Source organism: Ruditapes philippinarum, unplaced genomic scaffold (assembly GCF_026571515.1).
Source record: "Ruditapes philippinarum isolate M1 unplaced genomic scaffold, ASM2657151v2 ctg1916_1_1_1_1, whole genome shotgun sequence".
NCBI classification, from domain to species: Eukaryota; Metazoa; Mollusca; class Bivalvia; order Venerida; family Veneridae; genus Ruditapes; species Ruditapes philippinarum.
Genome location: NW_026858937.1, coordinates 159,601 through 185,569, shown reverse-complemented (window position 1 = coordinate 185,569; position 25,969 = coordinate 159,601). Strand labels below are relative to the sequence as shown.

The window sequence follows — 25,969 nt, the reverse complement described above, 5'->3', positions numbered from 1 at the left end:
CAATCTCTGACACAGAATTTCACGACAAACCTAACAACAAGTAGTTCTTAAAACAGCTTAAAACTAGCGATTTTAAAGAAAGAAATATTTCTATTTTGTTACAAGTATCTAACAAATTACAACGCTTTCAAAGTTTAAAAGTAGCGTTGTCTTATAGAATTGTCAATAAATGCACAATCACAAATTACGCGGATGATTTTGATTTTAATCAATGAAAATGCTTTTTTTAACGATGTCGATTACCGAATACTACATAAATAAATCTGACTGCCAATAAGAGGAATATATAGATTCTACACGTCGGACTGTTTTCGGCGAGAAGATTTCGCTAAATTATTTACTTCAATTTTAAAGAACAGGTTTATCCTGAAATTTAGTAAGGATTACAAACCGGAATGCAATGGAAGTTCTAAATTTAGAAATGACTAGATTTTATTCAGGCATCTTTTAGATAACTAATTCGTGGTGCAGGGGTAACGGGGCTCGTCTAGCGTGTTAGAGGTCTGGAGTTCAAATCCCAATCGAGGCAACTTTTGTTTAAACTCTTTTTTAAGTGTCTTTGTTTAAGGAAGTAGCCATGATATGCAAGGATAAAGTGTTGTCTGTCATAAAAAATGAACATCAATGATTATTTGATGCAACTCTACTGTAGTTATGCAAAATTCCGTATGTATCAAACTAAATAAAAATAAACTTATACAGGAAAATACATACAGATATACAGTACGATTTAGATTGCAAAGATCAGAAGATACCACAAAGCTTGCAGCCCTTTGATTATATTTGTAGCCCAATCTTCTTTAAAGTAGTAAATGTGTTTTAATCATTCAAATAAAAACATATTTCATATAGTTGCCTTTCAATTCATATATTTGTATTCTTAGGGGTGGAATAGTAATTCAAACACTCTATTAAAATGGCTGTTTTGCATACTTTGACAGGTTGTCATGTTTAGTGTATTGCCATTCCCCGTTAGATATACAACCAATTAGATTCTATCCAGCTGATACTAATAAAAATATCTTGATAACAATATCTCATCTAAATGCAATATGTCATATATCGCCTTTAAAAGTGTTATTGATATCTATATTTTAATTACACAGTACAAAGGAAGAAGAACAGTCATTATGGGCTTACAAATCATTGCTATTGTGATTTTCTGTGTTGGTTTAAGTTTGGGAGAAAATACTCATTTCTGTGAAAATTCACAGAGCCTTAGTGATGTTAGAATTCCAGCTTATACGTTGACACAGGAGGATTTTGATAATAATGTAAGTTCATTTTGTTCTATTTAGAAAATACTTCATTCGACAAAAGCAACTGCCAAACTTAAAACATATCAAAATTCTTTAACTAAAGTGTTTTAACACTTTGAAAAATATATTCATGTTGTAATTCAAAATTTACTCTAAAGCACACAAACATGATAAGTGGAAGCACTTTAAATCACTGTTAATACATTATGAACAGCAGTTTGGTTTTAAACATTTACTGCATGTATAAGAAAATATGTTTACTATTTTAACACATTTCAATAACATGTAATGATTGTAAGTGCTATGTATTTGACAATTATTAAACTAAAATAAGATCAATTTTTTGGTTAATAAGATTAAACGTTTAGTCTTGTATTTTCTAAATTTAATTTCAGTAAACTTAAACTTGAAGTTTTCCTTTTTTAAGACCAGTTACGAATCTTGAATTACTCCGGAATAATTATTTTCAGGATAGTACGTATTTATAAGAAAGCAAGCACAACTTAATTAGAAATGATATTTATATTTAAGTTTAATATTGCATATTTTGTCTTCTTTAATATAAAATGTGTGAAATTTTGATCACGGAAATGTTGTAATCAAAGTTTTTTAAGCTTTCTTATCAATTCGTAAAATTTGTTTTAATGTTATTTATTATGCAAACAAAAAGTTTAAATACAAAAGTGTTTAAACTAAGATATGATAATGATACGGAATGAATTAAATGTTCATACTTTTATATAGTCTGCCTTTATGACACAAACTCAACAAAGTGCTTGTTCGGTTCATCTTACCATCTAATATTTTACGTGAAAATTAATAAATAAATAAATAAAAAATAAATGAATAAATAAATAAACAAATATAAATAATTAAAAAAAAATAAATATACTCGTATGAAAAAATAAATTAAAACTTAGAATCGTAAAATAGTTGCAAATATCAGGACAACATTTTTGTATCATATCTGAAATTTATTTGTTCTAATGTTGATTTAGGTCGCAGGTGCAACTCTAAAACAAGCCTATATTTTGCTTCCCGACCCAGCACCATTTACAGTTAGTTCAAATTACAACTGTATGATAACCAAGATCGATGCTACAACCTACCAACGAGTTTGCACTGGACTGTAAGTTTAGCCTATGCAACATTATCGTAATATAAATCCATTTATGTATTTTGCATTACAAGCAAGACATTAATCTAGCCAAACGTTTAAATACCAATAGCGTCGTGAATTGTGTATATGTGTAAGATAAACAAACATCTAGAAATAAACTAACGAATTGAGATGCACTTTATGACATAATAATCCAAAACAATTTAGCTTGAAAGCTGTCATATGATGCATGTAATGTTTGAGCAACTTACAACATGTTCATGAAAAAAATGCTTATGATGTTATTTTGTGAATTAAATACATTAATTTATTATATTAACATGTAATGGCTTTTTAGCGAATCTGAATGCACTGAATATATTATCATATTAATATATAATTGCTTTTAAGCGAACCTGCATGCACTGAATATACCTTAACTCTCACCATAGTAACACAGGGAAACATGATCTCTTTCCAGTACACAGATCCAAATAGTAAGTTACTAGATGTTATAAAACATATATGAACTAAACAGTTTTGTTAACTGTTGATATAATTAGTTGTTTAGTAAATTTACTTTTCATCCTGGCGATTCTATTGATAAACATTATTTTAACTTACAATAAAATACGATCGTGTGTTGAATGTTCCTGAAATAATTCTTTGTTGAAGAAAAATTAATGTAAAATAAAAACAAAAATACATCGCAGAGAATTAACATCTAAGAACATTGTATAATTGAATAAGGTTATATTATGCACTATGGTTACATTGATTTGAGGCTACAAAAAAGAATGTCATCTTTAACTTACAGAGTTTTTTCTAAGAGACAGAACATTGATGTTCAATTTCATTGTTTTTAACAGATAATGTAGTTAATGAGTACTACTGGTCCCCATGTCCAAGTAAATTCATTCTGAGGATGCAATGTCCAAGTGACAGTATTCTAACGAACAACAGATGTGCACAGTCGGGCGCCCGGACAAGTATGTTATTTCGTTACTTGCATAACATTTTTATGATAAGAAGAAATATTGCATATACTATCTTTTATCTCATTCACAATGTATTATGTATTCTCTTGAATATAATGTTTTTGATAATTCTTCGTCGCTTGCTCATTTACATTGTTCCTTCATCTTTGACTGATGTTATAACATCATTGTTATTTTGATGACATTGTAGCCGTGTTTCTGGTCGGAGATGTCAATCTAAATAATGCTCCATGGAATGATATTGCCAAAGAAATCTTCACTGCAACCGGGGTCATGTTTGGAGAGATAGATGGCATGAATTGGTATTTTACAGAAAATACCGGAAGTGAGTGCACAATATATTTACAACATCAAAAATCAGTTAACAAAAATAAATTGATTTGCTCCGGAAGTTTTGTAACCTTTAAATATTTCAAGAAGTTTGCTTCTTACAATTTTATGTACATGTAATTCTTTATGATATAATCAACAAAAAGGGACAACATAAATTACATCTCAATGCTTCATCTAGCATTTAATACATATTATAAGCTATGTCATAATGTTTAACATTATTCTTTGTAAGAAAGAGTAACAGATGCATTTAATTTAATTATTTCAGCTCCGTGTGTCCCTTGAAGTTGACAGAAATTGATGAAAACAAAACGTGATTAACATCAAACAATATTGAATGAATTGATTTATGAACATCAATAAATAACAGCAGCATTTAAAATGGCTTCTTTCTTGCTTTTGTGTTCATTTGCCCTGCCCCCTGTTCGAAGAAAAAACAGGATATAACTATACGCTCTGACCGTCTGACTGTCTTTTCTTAACACTTCGTGTCCGGTCCAATCATCTCAGAAATATAAATAATTTTGCGCATATGTTAACCATAATATAGTGTGTCATGCGTAACACCAAAACCCCATACCTCCAAAACCAAGGTCACAATCGAAGATCGAACGAGATAATCTGATGGAGAATTAAGGTTACACTTTGAGGTTTTGTTACAGGGCCTGTTTAATGTCTGGCCCAAAACATTTCCATTTGTATTAAGAACATGTGTCATTTGCAACATTTTGACTCATACCGTCAAGGTCAAACTCACATTAACAGATGAGAGGTTAACCTTGCCTGCATTTACATTGTGCAGGGACGAATTCCGTGTAAGCATTTTTGAAATCGGTAGTTTGCAAACACGATTGTGTTATCACCTGAAAGCACATGCTTTAAAGCATAAAGCACAATCAGAATATTGCCCATTCATGTAATATACCTCTTTTTTGAAGAAGGCCTAGCAGTGATATGATGCACTTTTTTGACATAAAATTACTAAAAACTGAGTTTTTAACAACACATAATTTCTTTTACTACGTTTTGAAGTATTGTTTAAATGCAGACTTCACAACAAAAATTTGGTTTCTTTGTGTTTGGATTGTTTTAGTTTGATATCTATTATGTTTTTATTTCTCATGATAGTTCTACTGATAACTATTATTACTATGCATATATGCCCCATGTCTGGTATATAAATAAAGACGTTGGAATCAAACACCTTTAAACTGAAAGATGTTGTTTTCTGTAATATAAGATGACACTTGCCTAATGAAAGTAGTCACAAACTTTATTCCGGTGCGAAAAAAGAAGAAAGTAGTCCGGCAAGATACCAGTGAAAATGCGAAAAATATGTTTCATTGCAGTGAAAAATATTTTTACAGTGAAAGTACGTAAATTGAAAATACACATTATATTTCATAAATATTTCTCAATACATGTATATCATTTAAAAGTATGTAACAATGTATATTTGTTAAGATTGTATGTATGAGGAACGGTTATGTTGTACGGCATTACACTCACAAAAAAAAATACAATATCAGGAAATAGATTCATTCTTAATATTCTATCTAGTTTGTTGCTTGTAGTTACATCATCAACTGTATAAATATGTGTAAGCAACAATTAAAGTTGAAATTTTGTCAGCATATGAAATAATCTTTAACTTCTAAAGTGTTATACATGCGTGGAATTTGTGTACATGTAAATGTTTTAGCAGATAATGTATAAAATGTAAAGTCTTAAAATATCTTTAAGGTTGATTCTTGTTTCAAAACATTGTTTGTTTTACGCTGTATATAACATTGATTCTAAATATCACTGTACTTGCAATATAAAAGCAATAATTTTCTCAAGAGAAATTTTAAATACCTTTAGTGACCTTTAATGAGTAATTCGCAATGTTAAACTGGTAAAATTTGCGCTAGTAGTTGTCAATTGGTCGCTCCACAAATGTTACTTTAATTTGATCTTCGGCCTTAACATTGGTCACAGGGATCTCATCCTTATTATGTATAAGATTTGTGTCAAGTTGATATGTAAATTTATAATATTTAGGGGCCGAATCACATATTTGTTTGTTTGATTGGGTTTTACGTCACACCGACACAGTATAGGTCATATGGCGACGTTCCAGCCTTACTGGTGGAGGAAGACCTCAGGTGCCCTTCCGTGCATTATTTCAGGCACGAACGGGCACCCGAGTAGAACCACCGATGTTCCGTAAGCTAACTGGATAGCTTCCTCACATGAAAGAATCCAAAGTCCCTGTCGGGATTCGAAATCACAGCGGTGAGGGGCAAGTGATGAATAACATATGAATAATATATAAATAACACATAGGTTTGTGGGTAACAGTAAAAATATCATCCAGAGGAAAATACTCTTACCCATAGCGTTTACGTTGGGTAATAGTGTTAACGATCTGAAAATTTCAACTAAATCTTACTGTAACAATACTGAATAGAAGTTACAATAACTCAACTTTCCTTACCTTCCAAGTTGTAAGTATACTTGAAACGTTATTGTTCTTTTATTCTTTAAGCAATTGATGATACATGATGTTCATTTACGATGATTACTGTCTACCACACCTGCATCGTCGGAACCCACGGTACACATTCAGTATATATATAAAACAGGATGCCACACCTGTAATGTTTCACTGGCACATAATTGTACCAACATAATTATTCCCATGCAATACCAGTTAACTTCCGATGAAAACGGATGTTAATTTTTTTATTATTTAACCAAAGGATATTTTAGACGCGAAGAGCACTCGGAGTGCAAAACTTAATTTTAGTGGTATGTCTGATATAGTCACTCTCGTGATACCTCTTCGTGATGAACTTCGAAAACTAAAAAGATGAATGGAAAAAAAATGCAAGCCATTTCGTTTTTCTTTAGAAAATGAACCACCTGACCAGATTTTATACTGTTAAAAATACTGTTACCTATGTAACAATACAAATTTTTTAGTCACGTGGTACATTTGCATTGATAGCGAGAATAACTCCCAGCGACCTATGGGAATTTAACATTACAAACAAGTAAGGGGGTAAAATATAAAATGACAAGTCAAATATTGATGCTAAAAGTATTTAATGTTTTTATCAGTTTTTTTATTATATAAGAAGTAGGCGTCTATCATTCATTGACTTATCTTTCCTTTCATCGTCTCTGACAAACATCACATTGAGCTGAAACGATTTCGATAAATACATGTAACATTCAATTGGCATTGATAGAACAAAATAATAATAATTTTTCCATATTATGTAGTGAACCTTTTTTTTCACATAAAAGTTTTATTTATTTTTTTCAGAATTAACCTTTCATTAAAACACAAGTAAAAAAAACCCCACTCACTTCCAGTATTTTCTGTTGTAAACCAATTCATGCCGTCTATTTCTCCAAATTTGACCCCAGTTTTAGCGAAGATATCTAAGGAAATGTCTGTCAATGGGACATTATTTCGACTAACATCTCCCACTAGATAAACGGCTGAAATATGTACACAACAAATGAAAATACTTCAACAGAAGTAATCAACTTCAAATATTTTTGTAAGAAAATTTAGATAATTTTTCACTAAACAATGTTAATTAAAACAGCATGACAAAGCTGCATTTTTCTCATCATTGAAATCATCAAATATCATCTTCAGAGGGAAAAACATCATACTTATTCGGGCGCCAGTCCGTGCACATTTATCGTGTTGTTGAAGGCTGTGTCTTGGGCATTGTAGTCTCAGAAGGTATTTAGTTGGACAAAAAGACCAGTAGTAGTTATTTACTTTATTCCCTGTAAAGTAATGGATAAAATACAGTGTTATACGAGCAGTTGCATCTCATTTAATATTATACGATTATTAACTAGCTATAGTGAGCCATTGGATATGATGTGATATTTACCAGTAAATGTCATATTGAGCGGGGCGAGAGCCATATTTAATGGATCAATTAAAAATCACACACAAAAAGTAAAAACATGTTATCAATAAACTTATTATTGCAGTGTAACTTTTATGGAATAATAGATTTTTGAATCGATTAAAATGCCATAAAGAACAAAATGCAACAATTTTAAAAAGTATGCCATAAAGAACAAAATGCAACAATGTTAAATAGTCAATGATGTATTGTCATTGAATAATGAGTCTGATTCCAGTTAAGATAAGAAAACTTTAGCTAGTGAATATGACACTACACCTAGTTAAAACTGCGCATGCCTAAATCATATTCACCCAGTGAATATGAATATGATTTACGCACGCGCAGTTAATTGTTTCTGTCGCGTCTGACCAATTTAATTTTGTAAATACGTACTTTTAATGTTTTAAATAATTTATAAGCAGCCGACTTAAATCTGTTAAGATTCATTTCAAACACTGCAATCCTATTGGACAAAAAATAATTTCAAACACTAACTAAAGATGAAAATGAATTAAGATAGTGGGTTCAAAACCTGTTGTAAACTGTAACATTTTTATTAAGTTTTGATTCTTTTTTTAAATATTACTAGTACTTACTGTCTGACAAAAAAAAAATGATTACCCATACGAACTTAAAGATACGGTTAAGATATTCATACATTTATTATAATGAAAAAAAATATAATAAGAAATGAAAAAAAAGATTGAAATTATTTTATATTCATCCTTCGATATCAATTTGCAAATATATTGACATACAACTTTTTCGCATGCGCCTTTTAAAATTGTTAACACGTCTAAACTGGGATAACACCACGAACAAACAGAATTTTCAATAATACAATTGAAGAAACTTTTAACAGAAATTGCCAAAAAATATTATAACATTATATAACAGATAAATTATAACTTACCATTCGATTCTAATGATGTAAATATAACTTTGTTTCCGTCAATCTCAGATGTTATTGGGAAGCTATATTCAAGGCAGGTTGTGCAGCTTGAGTCGCTGAAGAGCAATATTATCTATAGTTTATCGTGAAATACCGCCCAAAGCAAGCAAACAATCATTAGCTTAGACCTATGTCTAGAGTTGCAATATGAAAACAAACGTCTATGAGGAAGGATACGTTCAATATGCGCACCCCTATCAAAATACAGCGCCGTATATAAGGCCAACAAAAAGACAAAAACAAAAGCAAACAAACAAACAAAAAAAAAAAAAAAAAAAAAAAAAAAAACGAACAAAAAGACGATTATAAACAACTTAAGGAAACTGCAGTCAACATAATTTATGATGTTAATTTTCTTTGTAATAAAGTAAAACACAATAAACTGGGCCACCTCATTAAAGTTGTATTAATGTCACCTGGTCATAACAGGTCTTACAACAGAATTCAAGCATGGTATATGTACGATTGTTACATGTCATTTCCTATTGAACACTATCTGACATAGGATTTAACATTGAAGCTTCATTGACTTGACAACAAAATTGATTTAATTATGTCGAAATGCTTGCTTATTGTTTGATATAAGAATTATTTAACATGACGTTATAAGACAAAATATCAAATCTAGTTTCAACTTACAAGCCATGGCATACTTGCTGATAGGTGGAGTTATCGATCTTGTTGATCGTACAGTCATAATTTGTATTGACAGGAAACGGTGTCGGGTTAGGCAGCAAGACATAAGCTCCTTTTAAATTTGGCCCTGAAACCTAAAAGTGTTGTTAAATAAAAGTCGTTATATAGCTTGCTGACATTTGATTTTAATGCTGTGAAACAAGTCGTACTGCAATTACTATATTGGAATCATTTGACTGTTGATTAAGTAACAATCATAATGACAAAAGTCTAAAATGTCTACAGTATTGCAAACTTAGCTGATAGTTCATCGAGGACTGTTTTGACATTCAGCGAAATTATTAATTAGCCGATCAATTTCATTGGGTTTATGCGGAGAATTTATTCAATAAATTATTCAATTAATTTATTCAATAAATTAAAAAACATATTTTGGTTGTTTGAGGGCTGTTGCAGTTTTCATTCATCACATAGAACTATCAAGGTAAATCTACAACTTTAACATATCTTTTACTTTCTTTATAGTGCTTTCTGGGTAGGGGTTCCGCATTTATTCTCAAACTTCAATTAATACAAGATTGGTGCATGGTCATGAGGCTTCATAAACTATTTTATCAATGACGTTATGCCCAACAAACGAGGATATTTGCTGTACATTCTATTTTAAATATCTTCAATCTTTAAGATGGTACATATAACAGTCATAAAAATAACAACGAAAAATGAATGATATTAAATTAAATACAATAATAGGATAGTGTATTTAAAAAATGTTACTGATAACACATAGTAACCATATATTTTTATCACGCATGGAATATTGATATATATTTGATTAAAAGCTATAGCTGAGTAGTAACACGGGCATAGTAGACAACTTTGACCACTACACATTTGCTGCATTAAAATTGATTTAATTTTCCTAATATTTCCTGATTGATTCAGTAGGAGAAAGCTATGGAGAAAAATACAACAGTACTTACATAATAATCAAAGTCACCTTGACTAAATGTTTCGTCAAATGGAATTCTAACATCACTGAAACTCTGTGATTTTTCGCAGAGTTTAGCTTTCTCTCCTAAACCCGCACCAACACAGAAAATAAAAAAAACGACGACTTGTTGCCTCATGTTGAACATGTTATATCTTGTATTTACTTGGTGAACAAAATAAAGATATTATATACTGTTACGATCACATGATCTTATCGCTTACATAAAAAACAATCATTGGTTACCAGCTAGGCATGAATTAATTGGTTAGATATCCTACCAGACAGTGAAGTATACCGTCATTTTCCACTTTTAAATGTGTTGTTATTTATAAAGTATAATTCGTTTGATCAATGGATGTTAAAAAAGAACCTTGTTGCACTATTTTATTATCCCTTATGTACAGACTAAATCAAACCGAGTCTGCAATTTTCATGTAATTTTCTTGTAATAAATGCTTTCGAGGAATCTTTGTCCAGATTTTAGAATTCACAACAGCAGGTGTCAAGTGGTGTGTGGCAGGTGTAAAAGTTGTCCGGCACTTCACTTCAGTGTTGTTATATTTTCTGGTCCTTCGAGATAATTGATCCTTCCACTTTCAAGTGGCGCTCGCTATAAGAACCTACGAGATAAATGTAAAGTACTCCGTGGGAGAGCTCCGTGTGACAATGTGATTAAGTATTTGCACCCTTTTCAGATATGAAAAGTGTCACAGTGTTGCAGATTGCATCAATAGAACCCTAATATATCCGTTGCACATGAATTTGTGTCAAACAATTTCTAAAAAGGACAGTGTAATAAAAACTAACCTTGACGACTATAAAATGACAAAGAAAATCAACAAGGAAGAGCGGAGGAACATACAGGACACCAAATTGAACAGGGCAAACAGACAAAAAAAGGACGTGATTCTTCAAACAGGAAATCATAGAAACTCACAAGGTAATTATACCATGTGTAGAATTTCAACTTGGACACAGGGGTCTAGGACATTGTGTTTAAGTGTGTTCCATAGCCAGTAATCATTTATCGTGCGTTTATTTTTTTCTGGTGCAATAAACTTTTCCAAACTTCAAATTTAAGTGGCAAGTTAAGGGTTTCTGGCTTAAAAGTCGTATATATTATTTTACTCGTCTCGATGACTGCTTTTAAAGTAATCAGTGCTCGAACCGAAAGTAGTGTTTATAGGAATTCGTAGTCCAATTCTGCTTCCGAGATAGGAACCTGTAACCAAAAAAACGCTTTACATCTTGACCACTAACCCGTAAGCTGGATATTTCCTTCGCACCGTTATAATATTTTGTTAATAATAGATAATTTCATTTTTGATGAATTAATTATAAGGACTAGTGAATGAGTAACAGCAAGTGAAGATGAACTATAGTAGACATCAGATGACCATATATTCTTATAAACTTTTCAATGGTTAATTGGTTTTTACCAGAATTGAATATCATGTATGAATGTGCGGACGAAAGACATTGTTGATCGTGAACTTTGATAGGCATGCTAGAGATTAGAATATTAAATGATTTTTTTCACAGGAACTTGAAATTCTATCAATATTAACGATAATATCCCAAATAAACAGGTCTATAATATCCAAAATATACCCCCATATGGTATAAGTATATTTATACTATATAGGTTTTTTTTGGATATCATCATTAATATTGGTTATTTATTGGAATTTCAAGTTCATGTGGTATTTTCTTTGGAACACACAAAATAGTAGTCCAAATGACCAGAGTCTGTAAATTGTTTTATTGGGAGGTCAATCTACTATTTTAATGAATTACTTCAAAAACCTCGTCTGACCCATCAGTGTGTTTACTTTTCTACCAATAAAACTCATGACAACTCATGTTAAAATTGCAGACGAAAGTTTCTGTTGTAAAATTGTCACAATATTCTGCAAATCAACGTTCCACTCAAAAAACCATGCCTTCAAACAAAATATTGAACAGCAAAATTTCAAATCGTAAAAAAGGCCTATTTAAATTTTTTCAATAGATTTATAATTAAAGGTTTGAATATGTTTGCATTTCATTTGCTGCAAAATTCTCTAGTTCGTTATTTATTTGCATATCACTACACGAATGACCGTTTCTTTACACTAAAACTACTTCGTTAAATATATTTTCGAGCTTTCACAAATGTTAAGGGCATCATTCTATTTATAGGTTCAGCAAAAACATACATAATACCCCACTGTGTAATAAAAACGGGTAAATAAAAATCCCGAATAGCACGATTAATTGACGGATAAGATATTTTCATTTGACTATTTTTGCATTGCGAAATTCTCTAGTTCGCTATTCATTGATTTCATGTTTGATAATCAAATACTCTCATACCAATCGGAATGATCGGCTATTATGACCGACGAAAAGGCCCGAGAAGTTGCACTTGCCCTTTCACAAAATCTGATGTCATTCCATAAAGGGTGCCGCGCTTCGGCGCAGATGCCAATAATCAAGAGAAAGGAACACAATAAAAACAAAAATATCGCTGATTCATCTGGATTTTAAAAAATATTATAAGCTCCGACATGATACCTATACTTTTGTATGTTATAACGAGTTTCTATGTCAATGTTTAAATGCATTTATTTGAACCATTTCAGATGGTTCAGCTCTGTGTGTCGTTTAAAGTAGATAGAAAACGTTTTTTACATCCAAGAATAAATTACTAAATGTACCATCTACTGACATTGTCAATAATAACAGCAGCATTTGTAATGATTTAGCCAGTGGTTCTGTATTGCTGGTGTCTATTGGAAGCTGGGGGATGCGGTCATTGAATGCTTATCTTTTTATTGACTTTATGTTTTCATATTGTTTAATTTCCTTGATCTCTTCTACTGATAAAAAATGTTAATCTTATGGAAGATCTGAAAAGCATAATTTATTTTAGTAAGCTATTAATTAATGTTTCTTTTGTCTTGGGTTTATTAAAAGAATAGTGGCTATACTTACATATTTCCTAATCTAAAATAAGTGAAGACTGTAAAAAAGAGAAAAACAGAATCCCTACTGAAAGCCCAAAACGGCAAATTTTAAAATGTTGCATGCTCGGTTTGATTTAGCTGAAAAAAAGTCTATGTGATATCTTCCCTGAAGGTTGCTTTTTTCTTTATAGACCAGAATTTTAAAGAATTTGTCTAATCTTTGCCAAGGCGTATTAAACACAAAATTTAAATACTAAAAACCTTTAAAAAGCGATTTCTTAAGGATATTTTACAAGTTTCTAAAATCATAATTGGGCCAGACAGTTGAAAGAAAAAAAATAGAGTGAAGATAACATTTTGAAATGGATAAAACATTTTATGACGTTTACATTAGGTATAATCTAGCTGTAAATCATCATCAATTTATATTATTTTTCATTTTTTGTCTAAATGATTGATATGTATGCGATGATATCAGAAGTGTTCTATTTTTGCTCCTTAAGTGTCATTTAGACATTATGTGTACCTTGAACTTAACTGCTTTGTACCCATTAGTGACAATATGTTAAAACATAAAGGATGTCAGTGACGCAACACGATTTGTTATTTTATAACATTGGTTATCATTAAGATAACATAAAAAATAAATCAAAAGTTTTCTGTTTGCTGTTATTTCTAATATTTAGTAGTTTAGTCTTATCATTTTCGTTTGCGCATGAATTAGATCAAATATGTTTATAAGTTCTGTTAAACATTCATATCTTATTATCAACATTTTGAAATAAACATTTCATGATAACCGCCGTATGTATGCGCACATCTAAAAATATTTCTAAATTCAAATGTTAAGCGTTTTTATGCTAAAATGTTCGAGTCTGTTAAACCCTGTGCTAGAAAGCGTAAACGGTAGCTTGTACTTTTAAGTACCGTCCTTCAAACCGAGTCTGTAACATTTTTCATTTTAGCCTTTTGGGGCGTTCTTTAGGGCTTCTGTTTTTTCCATTTAGTAGGACCGCACGTAGCATTATTCCTTGTGTTGTAAAAGGAAACAAATGTGTGAATATATACATACTTATATATAAGTCAAAGTAAGGTTTTATTAAATTGAAATAATGTAATTGTGAAAACCATCATGAGCATGAATTCAGAAAATGCTTAAAGAACATGCAATCATTACAAGATTCCTGTAATTTGCACATAATTTGCACAGATACGCTATGACAATTTTTCTTCTTACAAAAAGCTGAAATCCTGCCATGTACGTAGAACATTGTCTGCATACAAACTCTTTATTTTCATTACTTTTAATGAAATGAGCTTGCAAAGATAGACTTAGATGTTAAATCTTATTATGGTTACAGTCTCTCTTATAATTATACGGCTGCAAAGCAGCCGTGTCAATTATGATTTTGAGTTAAACGCATGATTTACTAAGGGAAACACGATTAATTGTGAGTATTAAAAATAATTGCAAAGTAAATAAAAACATTCACATACACATGCTTAATTTTCTGTCCCCATTTTCTGTTTCTCAAGTTATTGCAAAACATTGGTTATGTACATTTCTGTCCATTTGACGAAACATTTGTTCTTATCTCCGTAAACAAATAAAAGGCTGCTCATCTAGTTGATTTCTATAATGAGGTAGCTTTTTGATACTTAATAATATTGAACTAGATTAAAACGCACATAAAATGATGATGCATTAAAACACGTTGTTTATCAATTTTAAGGGTAACTATTTTGCATTGGACAAAACTGCATCAGCGCAGGGACCGTATATGTTTATAGTATATACCATATCGGTGATATCAATTACTTTACGTATCTTTTCCCTCGCTATTACCCACACATACGTATTTTGAATTAATATTCGCCTAAAAAAGATACACAGCAAATATAGAAATAAAACTTCAAAACCACTGCGCGACATTACATAATTTCGCTATTTGCGAGAACGCTTCCCCTGCTAACGCTATTCTAACAAGAGGGCCATGATGGCCCTGAAGTCTCTCACCTGTATATAGGCCCCTGGAGCAGAGCCAGTTTAAACCCCAGGGCTTTTATTTGAACAAACTTGGTAGACAACCATTAAAAGATGTTTCATGCTAAACATCTAAGGTCTAGCTCATTGGGTTTTTCAAAAGAAGATTTTTAAAGTTTTTTCTTTAAACATATAGTTAAAAACAATGACACCCCTTGGACAGGGCCAGTTTTGACCCCAGGGCTTTTATTTGAACAATCTTTGTAGACACTTACTAGAAAATGTTTCATGCTTAATATCTAAACTCTAGCTATTCGGGTTTTTTCAAAGAAGATTTTTAAGTCTTTGGTATACACATATAAAGAAAATCAATGTCCCCCAGAACGGGGCCAATTTTGACCCCAGGGCTTTTATTTGAACACACTTTGTAATCACTCACTAGAAGATGCTTAATATCTAAACTCTAGCTATTTGAGTTTTTTCAAAGAAGATTTTTTAAGTTTTTGCTATACACATAATTATAAAGAAAATAAATAACCTCCGGGGTGGGGCCAATTTTGACCCCAGGCTTTTATTTGAACAAACTTTGTAGACACTCACAAGAAGATGTTTCATGCTTAGTATCTAATCTCTAGCTATTTGTTTTTTTTTTCAAAGAAGATTTTTTAAGTTTTTGCTATATACACAAAAAGGAAAATCAATGATCCGCGGGGCGGGGCCAATTTTGACCCAAGGGCTTTTATTTGAACAAACTTGGTAGACATCCATTAGAACATGTTTCATGCTAAATATCTTAGCTCTAGCTCTTTGGGTTCTTTAAAAGAAGATTTTTAAGTTTTTACTATATGCATATAGGGAAAATCAATGACCCCCTGGGGCGGGGCCAATTTTGACCCCAGGGCTTTTATTTGAACAAACTTGATAGATATCCATTAGAACATGTTTCATGCTAAATATCTTAGCTCTAGCTCTTTGGGTTTTTTAAAAGAAGATTTTTAAGTTTTTACTTTATGTATATAGGGAAAATCAATGACCCCTGGGGCGGGGCCAATTTTGACCCCAGGGCTTTTATTTGAACAAACTTGGTAGACATCCATTAGAAGATGTTTCATGCTAAATATCTTAGCTCTAGCTCTTTGGGTTATTTAAAAGAAGATTTTTAAGTTTTTACTATATGCATATAGGGAAAATCTAGGACCCCTGGGGCGGGGCCAATTTTGACCCCAGGGCTTTTATTTGAACAAACTTGGTAGACACTCACAAGAAGATGTTTCATGCCAAATATCTAAGCTCTAGCTCTTTTGGATTTTTAGAAGAAGATATTTAAAGTTTTTTCTTTTGGTTGCCATGGCATGGAATGGAATTCTTTGAACAACTTTGTTAAGGCTTCACACAAGGAACATCCCTGTGAAGTTTCATTATGATCTTATGGTTTCAGAGGACATGTCGTTTTAAAAGTGTGAACGGACAACGGACGACGTACGACAGACGACGGACGAAGAGTGATCCTAATAGCTCACCCTGAGCATATGCTCAGGTGAGCTAAAAATATCGTTTACCCAATAACCACATTGATGCATGTAGAAACAATCGTTGTTGTGTGATCTAAGCGTTTACTTGGATGTCTGGTCTATGAGCAAAACACTTAGCTTTGTTACAAGAACACGAATTATTAACGTATGTTTGGATTATTATTAAATATCCTATATGCATGAAGAAGATATGTGGTGCAACAAATAACTGGGGTAACAGTTTAATATGTATGAAGTGAAATTAAATTCAAAGCTATGTATATGTTTATTATGTGGTAGTTCTGTTTTGTTGCTTCTTTTCGTTGAACATAAATTTGATGTAAATAAGTAAAAAAGCAAACTAAAAGTGTTGTAGTTTTCGCAATGCACCTGGGTAAGGTTTGATTTAATGATTGAGTTTGTATGAGAATTAAGACCTCATTTGTTGTCATTATTTATTACTATTACTATGAATCTGTTTAGGCTAGATTATGGTAACCCTGTCAACGGTTACTTTCATAAATTCTGGACAAGAGGCCTGCAATTGTTGTGTTTAGGAAACACAACCATCGGTAAACATCATAAATAGTCCAGGTCTCAGTCAGTTTGTTTCTGGTACAGTAACTTGGGCTGGGCAACACTTGCAATCATATATGTAGAGGGATTAAATTTGTCAATTAACACTAGGGTAACCTCAAAATATAGAGAGATAACGTATTTCATATAAATTCTAGATTTTCTAGTGCAATTCAAGAGTGAGGATTCAAGAGTGAGAGTCAAGATAATAAAGTCAGTAAAGAAATTTTAAGTTTTTCTCAGTGACTAGCCAACCATGTGTGAGGAAGAAAAACACTGTAAATTTAAGTATTAATTTTAGATTAGAAATTTAAAAAATAAATGATGAAAGGAAATTAAGAACAGTTATTTGAGTGTTTTATTACAATTATGTGGAATCAACGCAGTTAGAAATTTTAACAAAGCAAAGATGTGGGTTACATATGTTAACATGTTTTGTGAAATATTGAAATAACAGCATTATCATTTTTATATACAATACGGATACATCATGTATTAAGTTTGTATAAAACGATATTACCATTGTTACCAAATGACTTTTGTTTAAGATTTAGCCATATTATGGGAAAAAGTATTAGTAGGAAAGCATACAGGATTACTAAAAGTGCTTTAGCATGATTCAAAATCTTAATGCCTATATATATGTAGCTAAGAGTTGATTGCATTGAAGAAAACGTACATAAGTACATATGTATAAACAATTCTGAGCCTGTGTTTAGACTATGTCTGATGTACATATAATCATACAAGATCATAAATGTGACATACTATATGCACTGATATGCTTTGACAGTTTTTCATCTTACATGAAAGGGGTTCTCAGGCAAATTAATAACAAAAATAGCAAAATTCTCATATGCACTCAAACCACGTTAAAATGACATTTGTTAAAGTCCCACCATGAATTTCTGTATAAATTCTATGTATTTTGGGTTTGAAGCGAAAATATATCTATATAATGTTGAACGAAATTTAGACGCCGACAGAGTCACGGAGTATTTACTACACTAGTCATGTGACTTGAACAAACCCTTAAAGTTAAATAAACAGATATTGTGGATATTTGTACGATTGAAACACACCTAAATTATTCATTAGACATGCTCTTAAACGTTTCCAGAGTTCACTTTGACAACTATTGTGAAATCAAAAGGCTCTAACCTGACCCAAGTGGGTCAAGTTAGGAAACCACCATTTTATTCTTTATAAGGAAAAAAATGTGTTCCTGTTACTGTCTAGTGTATTCATTATCAGGACATTTACAGAATAATGGATGAAAAAATCAAAACGAAGAAATGAAAATATTGCCTGTGTCTCCCTGGCTATGATCTATTTAAGCGCTTGACAATACATTGTATGTCAATCGATAGAGAATATTAATGTTGTATCACTAACAGATGAGATCCCTCCATGCATTTAATTTATATGCTCTTAAAGCAGCATGCTTATTGTCATGAAAATGTTTAAAATGTATTAAAAAGAAGTGTAAGTTGTGAAGAAAAGTAACGAAGACAATGCAAACGACAACTAACAATCCACGTAAATTACCAGAATTTAGTAAAAAATATGCAAAATATTCCTTACTGGGTGTAAGTCACGCAGTAGAAAAATGGCATTAAATAGTGTAAAATCAGTCAATAATAGCACACAACAAGTACATAATTATTGAATTCTTGAATCATTTTACTTTAAAATTTCTTAATACTCTTTTCTCAAGTTTGATTTTCTTGAAACGTTTTGGTTAATCTGGAGGCATGAACTATTTCTGATAACCATGACCTATCGTTTGTGGACCTTGTTGATGATAAATTCAAAACCTTTCAATGTTATAATTTTAAAATGATAATACTAAAATGATCAGTACACAGATGTGTCGTACTCTTATCTGATCAATGACCTCTTCATGTGACATTGATTTTGGCATACCTGTACTTTGAGTGCGATACTCTATCTTTCTGTGTATATCATTGTAATAAATGGCTTTGATGTTTGTATTGGATTTGATCCTGATAAGGTTTTCCTGGCGATCTGATGCATGTACGCGAAACTTAGTTTTGCAACCCGATATAGTGTGCAAAATGGCATCAAAAAAGAACACAAATCAAATAATGATGCTAAATACATTTATAATTATATCAAGTAATCACTTTCGTATTTTATATATTGGGGTTTAAGCGTCTATCTTCATTCATTTATCTTTGCTTTCCTCATCTTCTACAAACGTCACATTGAGCTGAAATAATAAGAATAATAACAATTAATATAACATCGATATTAGCTTTGATTGAAACAAAAAACAGTTTTAACTGTTCTTCATATAGCGTGTTCATCTTTTCGAATATATATTATTAAACTTGTAATGGTGGTACCTTAAGAAAAAGTAAGATAGAAAAAAAACAGAATTCCCAAAGAACGGCCAACACAGCAAAATTGAAAATGTTGCAGGCTCGGTTTTATTGATCTTGTTCATGGACGGTACTTAAGTGTGCAAATTACCAACCACACCCCCAACAACACTCACTTCCTGTATCTTTTACGTTAAACCAATTCATGCCATCAATCTCTCCAAACTTGACCCCAGTTTTAGCGAAGATGTCTAATGAGATATCAGTCCATGGTGCACTACTTTTGTTCATCTCACCCACTAGAAAAACGCCTGAAATATATACAAAGTTAAAACATTAAAACATGAGTGATGGGTTCTAAATACAAACATAGTTTAAATACAAACATTGTTTTAGCACAATTGTTATAAACTTTCTTACGTTGTGGCTGAAATATAAATCAGTATTATTGATATGCATAATTTTGACTTATCTCCACTATCTTAAGTATTATCTTAAGAAGGAAAAATATCATACTCATCCGAGCGCCAGACCGTGCACATTTATTGCGTTCTTGAATGCTGTGTCTTGGACATTGTAGTCTCAGAATGTATTTAGTTGGACAAGGGGACCAGTAGTACTCATTTACCGGTTTTCCTGTAATGTAATGACTAAATTAACATAAAAGTACGAAAATATTTCTAATTTACGAGCAAAAACTTATTATCTAACAGGCATAAGAACAGTTGCATTGTCATGATGATAAAGTGTACCAGGAACTGGAATCAAGAAGTTATAAACTGAACACATACTTTAACCATTCTTGTTACTTTAAGGAGTAAAAAAATGTTTTTTTTATTTTTTTTTTTTTTTTTTTTATTGATCAAATAAATTTATAAACATTGTATTTACAGCATGGGTATATAAACATATAACTATAAATGAATTCAAAGTAAAAAACAGAACATATCATAAAAGAAAAATAATTCATTTTACATACTACACTCATTCATCTGCACTCTCTCACTGCAGTCTGCGCTTTTGATATTGTTATTGATCTTTTCAGTCATTTACTTATCTCTAAAGCCATTTTAAGCGGGGTAAAAATATAATAGTTTGATGTGTAGTTTTTGTATTGGTCAATACAGCCTAAAAGTTTAAGTCTGCATATATGTAGAGAATAATAATAATAATAGTAATAATAATTATAATAAAAGTAATAATAATTATAAGAAGAAGAAAACAAAAATATTGTGTTAATCTGCATAAAGGAAAATAAGATAAGAATTCCACGCGGAATTAAAGGTTTCAACATTGTTATTTATCATTGCAGTCTCTTTTTCAATGTTGTAACAATATGTTATATATTTTTTAGCTCCAAAAATACTCTTTTGCATTCTACATTGATAAATATACATCTTAAAGTAAATTAAAATTAGATTTTTAGTTTTTGATAAAGGACTTTTATCTATTAAGCCAAAAATCATTTCGTCTGCAGTTAATGACGGAAAAATATTCTATTTTGTTTTGAAATAGATATCAATGATGTCCTTTACAAAACTACATTGCCAAAACAAATGTTCGATAGTTTCGTTTTCATTTTTACAAAAGGTACAAAGAGGATTATCATTATATTTAATTTTATGTAAATAATAGTTAGTGCCAATTATTCTATGAATAATCCTAATTTGAAACCACTGTATCCTAGAATCTTTTGTTATTTTAAATGGCATTTCGTAAATTTCTTTCCATTTACTTTCCTCAAAATGAAGATCAAGCTTTTTCATCCAGGTTGCTTTACTTGTTGGTTGTGTGTTATTAGTATTCAATAAATTGTAAGTCTGTTTTGATCCTTTATTGTTAATAATTATGTTTTTTAGATAAGGAGGCAATTTTGGTCCACAAGTTTTTTTTACGTCATTCATACTAAAATTAAATTTGTCATCATTTCATTTATCATTTTTTTAATTCCATGAAAGATTAAAAAGTTTGCATTAAGCCTGAATATATTATTAAAATCTTCTAATGAGAGAAAAGCACCGTAAGAATCAAACATATCTCCGATATAATATACACCGGCTTTAAACCATGAATTAAGAAATATACTTTTATTGCCAATTAGTAATTTATCGTTATAAAACAATGGTAGTTCTGCGAAAGATTCGTTATTTATAGGATACTTATCTATATATGTAGAAAAAGCATTAAAAGTGTCCTTCCAAAAACGTTTGAAATGCTTTTTGCAATTTTATCTATGTAATGTTTTCCAAAAAAAATGTTGATGTGACCTTTATGTGTACGCACGGCAGATTGACTATTTATGGTAGTTATGTTTACTTATGTATTTTGAATGTTCGGACATGAAATAAACACACACGCACACACACGCCACGCACGCATACACGCACAACTGAATTTTAACTCTTACCCCTCACCCTTACCCTTTATTTACCCTTATGTATTCCTAACACTTAACTAAACCTTATGTCTATACAATGTTAGGCTCCAAAACCAAAAATGACTCACGGAATGAAGGTTACAGTTCCGAGGTTTACCTCACAATGTAGGTATAACCTCACTTTGTATTGGCTAAAACAATACATTCCTCTCGCCATGTAAGGTATATCAGCCCATACAACAAGCACACAATAATAAAACTAACCCTCACCCCCGAAATGGGAGGACATAACAAGAAAATGAAATGTTCTCGTATTTGTAGTTAATTTATTTCAAACAAGATACGCATGAAGTACTTGGACTGAAAAAATCTTTGTTTTGTTAAACTGTCGCAACTATTATGCCTCCTTCGATATTAGTTTTGTAAATGTATTTGGTATAACTTGATACATGTGTTTCATTCAAAAGCTGATGTGTTAAAATGCTTACATGTCCAAAACTTGTGGAAAAAATCAAAGAAACCGTTGTCAGAAATTTCTTTAACTTAAAAAAAAACGTACCGTTCGGATCTATTATTGTAACTGAGATCTTGTCTCCGTCAGACTCGGACGTCATTGGGAAGCTGTATTCTATGCATGAATTGCAGTTTGGATCGCTGAAGAACAATTCTTTCTTTATAGTATTGTGATATGCCGTCTAAACTAAACAATGATTATGCATCAACATATTTCTAGAGAACAAAAAACAATAATGATCTGCTACGTTCAATGAACACTGCCCCTGGCAACACCCAGCAAATATGGACCATAGGCAAGGCAACGACAAAGAGGACAGGGCACAAAGGTGAAGCAAGGACTGGAAATAATTACAAGTGCAGATATCTGTAAATTTGTTATACTTCATCATCTATTGAATACCGTCTATCATTAAATAAAACGAGAATGCCTTATAAACTTGTGCAATGTGAATTAATTAGAAATTCTTTTCTTTTTCAACTCACTTTGATTTTATTATTTAGAAATGTTATATAGAAAGTAATGTAGTCATTTTAAATGTTATATAGAAAGTAATGCAGTCAATTTACAAAATGTTATACAGGCATTATATGAAAATTGAATTTAAACTTACAATCCATTGCATACTTGCTGGTAGGCAAAGTCACCGGTCTTGGTTATCCTACATTTGTAATCTGCGATAATGGTAAACGGTGAAGGGTTAGGCACCAAGAAAAACGCTTCTTTCAAAATTGGACCTGCAACCTTAATAACAGTGTGCTGTATAAATAAAGTAGTAATATAACATCCTGATATTGTGAATATGTTACTCTGTAAGTATTATATTGGAATAATTTGACATTTATTACATCACAGTAGTACAACAAACACAAGGACAACCGTCTGCAAAGTTAATAATTCAACAAAGTTGGTTAGTCACATGCGATCTGTCAAAACACTGTCCACAAAATAGAGAAAAGCAGACTCCCTAAAGAAAGCCCAACACGGCAAAAATGAAAATGTTGCAGGCTCGGTGTGATTGAGCCTAATCATGGACGGTACTGGAAAGTGCAAGTTACCGTCCACGCCCCCTAGTACCGGCTTAAGCAGAATTCAACATTTGACACGAACTGGTACAATTTGAAATTTTTTAACATCCGCAGATGTGTTCATATGACGGTTATCATGGAACCTTCAATGAGACACGTAAGTGCCATTCCATGAAAAGCGGCATATGGTCCCCAAGTAAAAAAGTGCGTGTGCTCTAAACGAGAAAACAATGGGCGGAACTAAATAAAATGGAATTTTGAAAGGGGATCTGAGGTTATGAAGCCTGCATATCACAGATAAGACGTCAAAAGACAATTTAAAAAGCAGGCAACATATCCTAAGGGTGATTATACAGTATTCAAGTAGGAATAGTGGAACCACCCAAGTTGAAAAAGGCCAAAATAGAAGAAATTTAAAATACCACATAACATGTATACACAACAATTATGTCGTGCTGAACGATCTTCAAGGATCGAAAATATAACATCTTTGATTAAATGTACGGGAAGACTTTCTAAGGCACAAATAAATCTATTGCAAGTTTGTCACATGTTCATCAATGCGACTTGGTAAGATGAATAAATAGGTTATAGTTTTTTCTAAACAGTATTAAAATTGTACATGTAATTACTTAATTAACAACAACAAAAATATATTGAATCCAAAATGCAGTTCTTAAAAAAAATTCAATGCAGTTCTAAAAAAATAACATTTTTAATGATATAATTTTTTACGGCACATACTATTGTAATATATATATATATAATATTTATATTTGATAAAGAGCTAAAGGTGTGTTCTATGTTTATATTTGTAAAACATTAACTAGTCAATCTTGCTATTATAGCTGTTTTTATATTAAGTGCAGTAGGAAAAAGATATGGAAACAATGCAACAATGTACTTACATAATAATCAAAGTCACCTTGACTAAATGTTTCTTCAACTGGAATTCTAATTTCACTGATACTTTGTGACTTATCGCAGAATTTAGCTTTTTCTCCTAAACCCGCACCGACACAGAAAATCACAAAAACGAAGACTTGTAAATTCATTTTGAACATATTATATCTTGTCTGTACTTTCTAGAGGATACTTGGGTAAATCAAATTTCTATTTATTTATATATCGTTTGCTCTGACGATTACATGATAACGATAAAATATAACAAATAATTAGTGGGACAGCTACACAGAATGTCGCTGGTTGTATATCCTATCAGATAGTATAATACACTGTGGTTTTTGCAGTTTTTGTAATTTGTTGTAATGTATAAAAACAGTTTTTTCCTTTCATTAGAAAGAATTTATTGTAGGCTTAAGAGTTAATGTTGAGTGTTGAGAATGGTGTACCTCTCAAGCCGGTGCTAGGGGGCGTGAGAGATGTTGCGCTTATTCATTATCCCTCATGTACAGACTTTATCAAATAGAATAGAGAAAAAAGAATCCCTAAAGAAAGTCCAACACAACAAAATTGAAAATGTTGCAGGCTCGGTTTGATTGAGTCTGTTCATGGACCTGTCGAGTGCAAACTACCGTCCACGACCCTAGCACCGGCTTAAGCAGAATTCAACATTTAAACATGAAATGAACCCGCAGATGTGTAAGACAGTGATCGTCAGTTTAAGACTATATTTCCATGTATTTCCATTCCATGCATACCCTACTTGATTTTTTTCACAGACAGTAAGTTTGAATGTTAATAAAAATCCTTTTCACCGCGTAACTGGAAATGGTTTATTTGAAACTATCGAATGAATTGAATGCTCGTCTTTTACGACTTTGAGGAATTTTAGTTTTGGTAAAATTATGTCGACAACACATTTTGCTGTTCTAAAGGACGTACCGTCCGGACCAAAAATACATGTACTCTTTTGGCGATTTTTGGACCCGTAAACTAGTCCTCCTGGGCTCTGTGCCGCTGGCGCTTGTTGCTGGGTCGGGTGGGGGCTGCGTTCATTGAATGCAGCCTTTCCTTGTCGATCTTGTTTATCATATTTTAGTTTTGCCTAGGCTTTTAAGAAGGCACTTTGTGCTGTTATTGTATTGTTCACGATGATTGCCTTTGAAGTTCATCAATGGTCGAACCCAACAAGAGAGTCTTGAGTAAATCGTATGCAAATTATATTTCCGAGATACGAACCCGTGGCCAAAAGCTTAAGGGTACCAAGTTCTTTCCCCTTCACCACTGTTAGTGTTACTATTACTGTTACAACTCGAGATGTGAATATGTTAAAGGAAAAACATTTAAACACGATGCTATCTGTTTTGTACAAGGGGACGTAGCCACAAGTATAAATCAGATTGCCGAGTGTAATCATCTCATTTGTATGTTAGGCAAAAATAAAAACACGTATCCTGTTGTCAGAAAATGAATACCCAGAAAAAAATAACCATGAACGAGCAACTGATAATTATGTCATTTCTGTCGGTATGGCAATTTACAAACTATGATACGAACAGCTGTTTGTTCATTTGTAGATAAATGATTGC

The 25,969-nt window shown here is 31.7% G+C and overlaps 3 protein-coding genes across 4 annotated transcripts; 1 reads left to right on the top strand and 2 right to left on the bottom strand.

Annotated features, from left to right (window-relative positions):
• Window positions 1-1,085: 1,085 nt before the first annotated feature.
• LOC132754738 (uncharacterized) lies at window positions 1,086-4,075 on the top strand. The gene is made up of 6 exons (XM_060745423.1): window positions 1,086-1,274; window positions 2,258-2,388; window positions 2,770-2,855; window positions 3,228-3,347; window positions 3,547-3,681; window positions 3,958-4,075. The coding sequence occupies exons 1-6, from the start codon at window positions 1,131-1,133 to the stop codon at window positions 3,972-3,974; spliced, it is 633 nt and encodes a 210-aa protein (XP_060601406.1). The 5' UTR covers window positions 1,086-1,130; the 3' UTR covers window positions 3,975-4,075.
• Window positions 4,076-6,730: 2,655 nt separating this feature from the next.
• LOC132754737 (uncharacterized) lies at window positions 6,731-10,372 on the bottom strand. The gene is made up of 6 exons (XM_060745422.1): window positions 10,184-10,372; window positions 9,204-9,334; window positions 8,526-8,620; window positions 7,362-7,481; window positions 7,047-7,181; window positions 6,731-6,877 (listed from the first exon to the last, which is right to left on the bottom strand). Exons 1-6 carry the CDS (start codon window positions 10,337-10,339, stop codon window positions 6,849-6,851), a joined length of 666 nt encoding a protein of 221 aa, XP_060601405.1. The 5' UTR covers window positions 10,340-10,372; the 3' UTR covers window positions 6,731-6,848.
• Window positions 10,373-19,203: 8,831 nt separating this feature from the next.
• On the bottom strand, window positions 19,204-24,666 carry LOC132754736 (uncharacterized). Of its 2 annotated transcripts, none has more exons than XM_060745420.1 (6): window positions 24,386-24,666; window positions 23,063-23,208; window positions 22,495-22,589; window positions 20,075-20,194; window positions 19,735-19,869; window positions 19,204-19,446 (listed from the first exon to the last, which is right to left on the bottom strand). In XM_060745420.1, exons 1-6 carry the CDS (start codon window positions 24,539-24,541, stop codon window positions 19,421-19,423), a joined length of 678 nt encoding a protein of 225 aa, XP_060601403.1. In that variant the 5' UTR covers window positions 24,542-24,666; the 3' UTR covers window positions 19,204-19,420. The 2 variants fall into 2 exon arrangements, with proteins under 2 accessions (XP_060601403.1, XP_060601404.1); XM_060745421.1 differs by having other exon boundaries at window positions 19,213-19,446; window positions 23,063-23,193; window positions 24,386-24,657.
• Window positions 24,667-25,969: the final 1,303 nt, after the last annotated feature.

Coding starts and splice junctions, on each gene's coding strand:
- LOC132754738 (XM_060745423.1), top strand. CDS start 1,131: ATGGGCTTACAAATCATTGCTATTGTGATTTTCTGTGTTGGTTTAAGT. Junction 1,275..2,257: donor AGGAGGATTTTGATAATAAT/GTAAGTTCATTT, acceptor ATGTTGATTTAG/GTCGCAGGTGCAACTCTAAA. Junction 2,856..3,227: donor CCAGTACACAGATCCAAATA/GTAAGTTACTAG, acceptor TGTTTTTAACAG/ATAATGTAGTTAATGAGTAC.
- LOC132754737 (XM_060745422.1), bottom strand. CDS start 10,339: ATGTTCAACATGAGGCAACAAGTCGTCGTTTTTTTTATTTTCTGTGTT. Junction 7,182..7,361: donor ACGGACTGGCGCCCGAATAA/GTATGATGTTTT, acceptor TACATATTTCAG/CCGTTTATCTAGTGGGAGAT. Junction 6,878..7,046: donor TACAACAGAAAATACTGGAA/GTGAGTGGGGTT, acceptor AAATCGTTTCAG/CTCAATGTGATGTTTGTCAG.
- LOC132754736 (XM_060745420.1), bottom strand. CDS start 24,541: ATGTTCAAAATGAATTTACAAGTCTTCGTTTTTGTGATTTTCTGTGTC. Junction 23,209..24,385: donor AAGGTGACTTTGATTATTAT/GTAAGTACATTG, acceptor TTATTTATACAG/CACACTGTTATTAAGGTTGC. Junction 19,447..19,734: donor TAACGTAAAAGATACAGGAA/GTGAGTGTTGTT, acceptor TTATTATTTCAG/CTCAATGTGACGTTTGTAGA.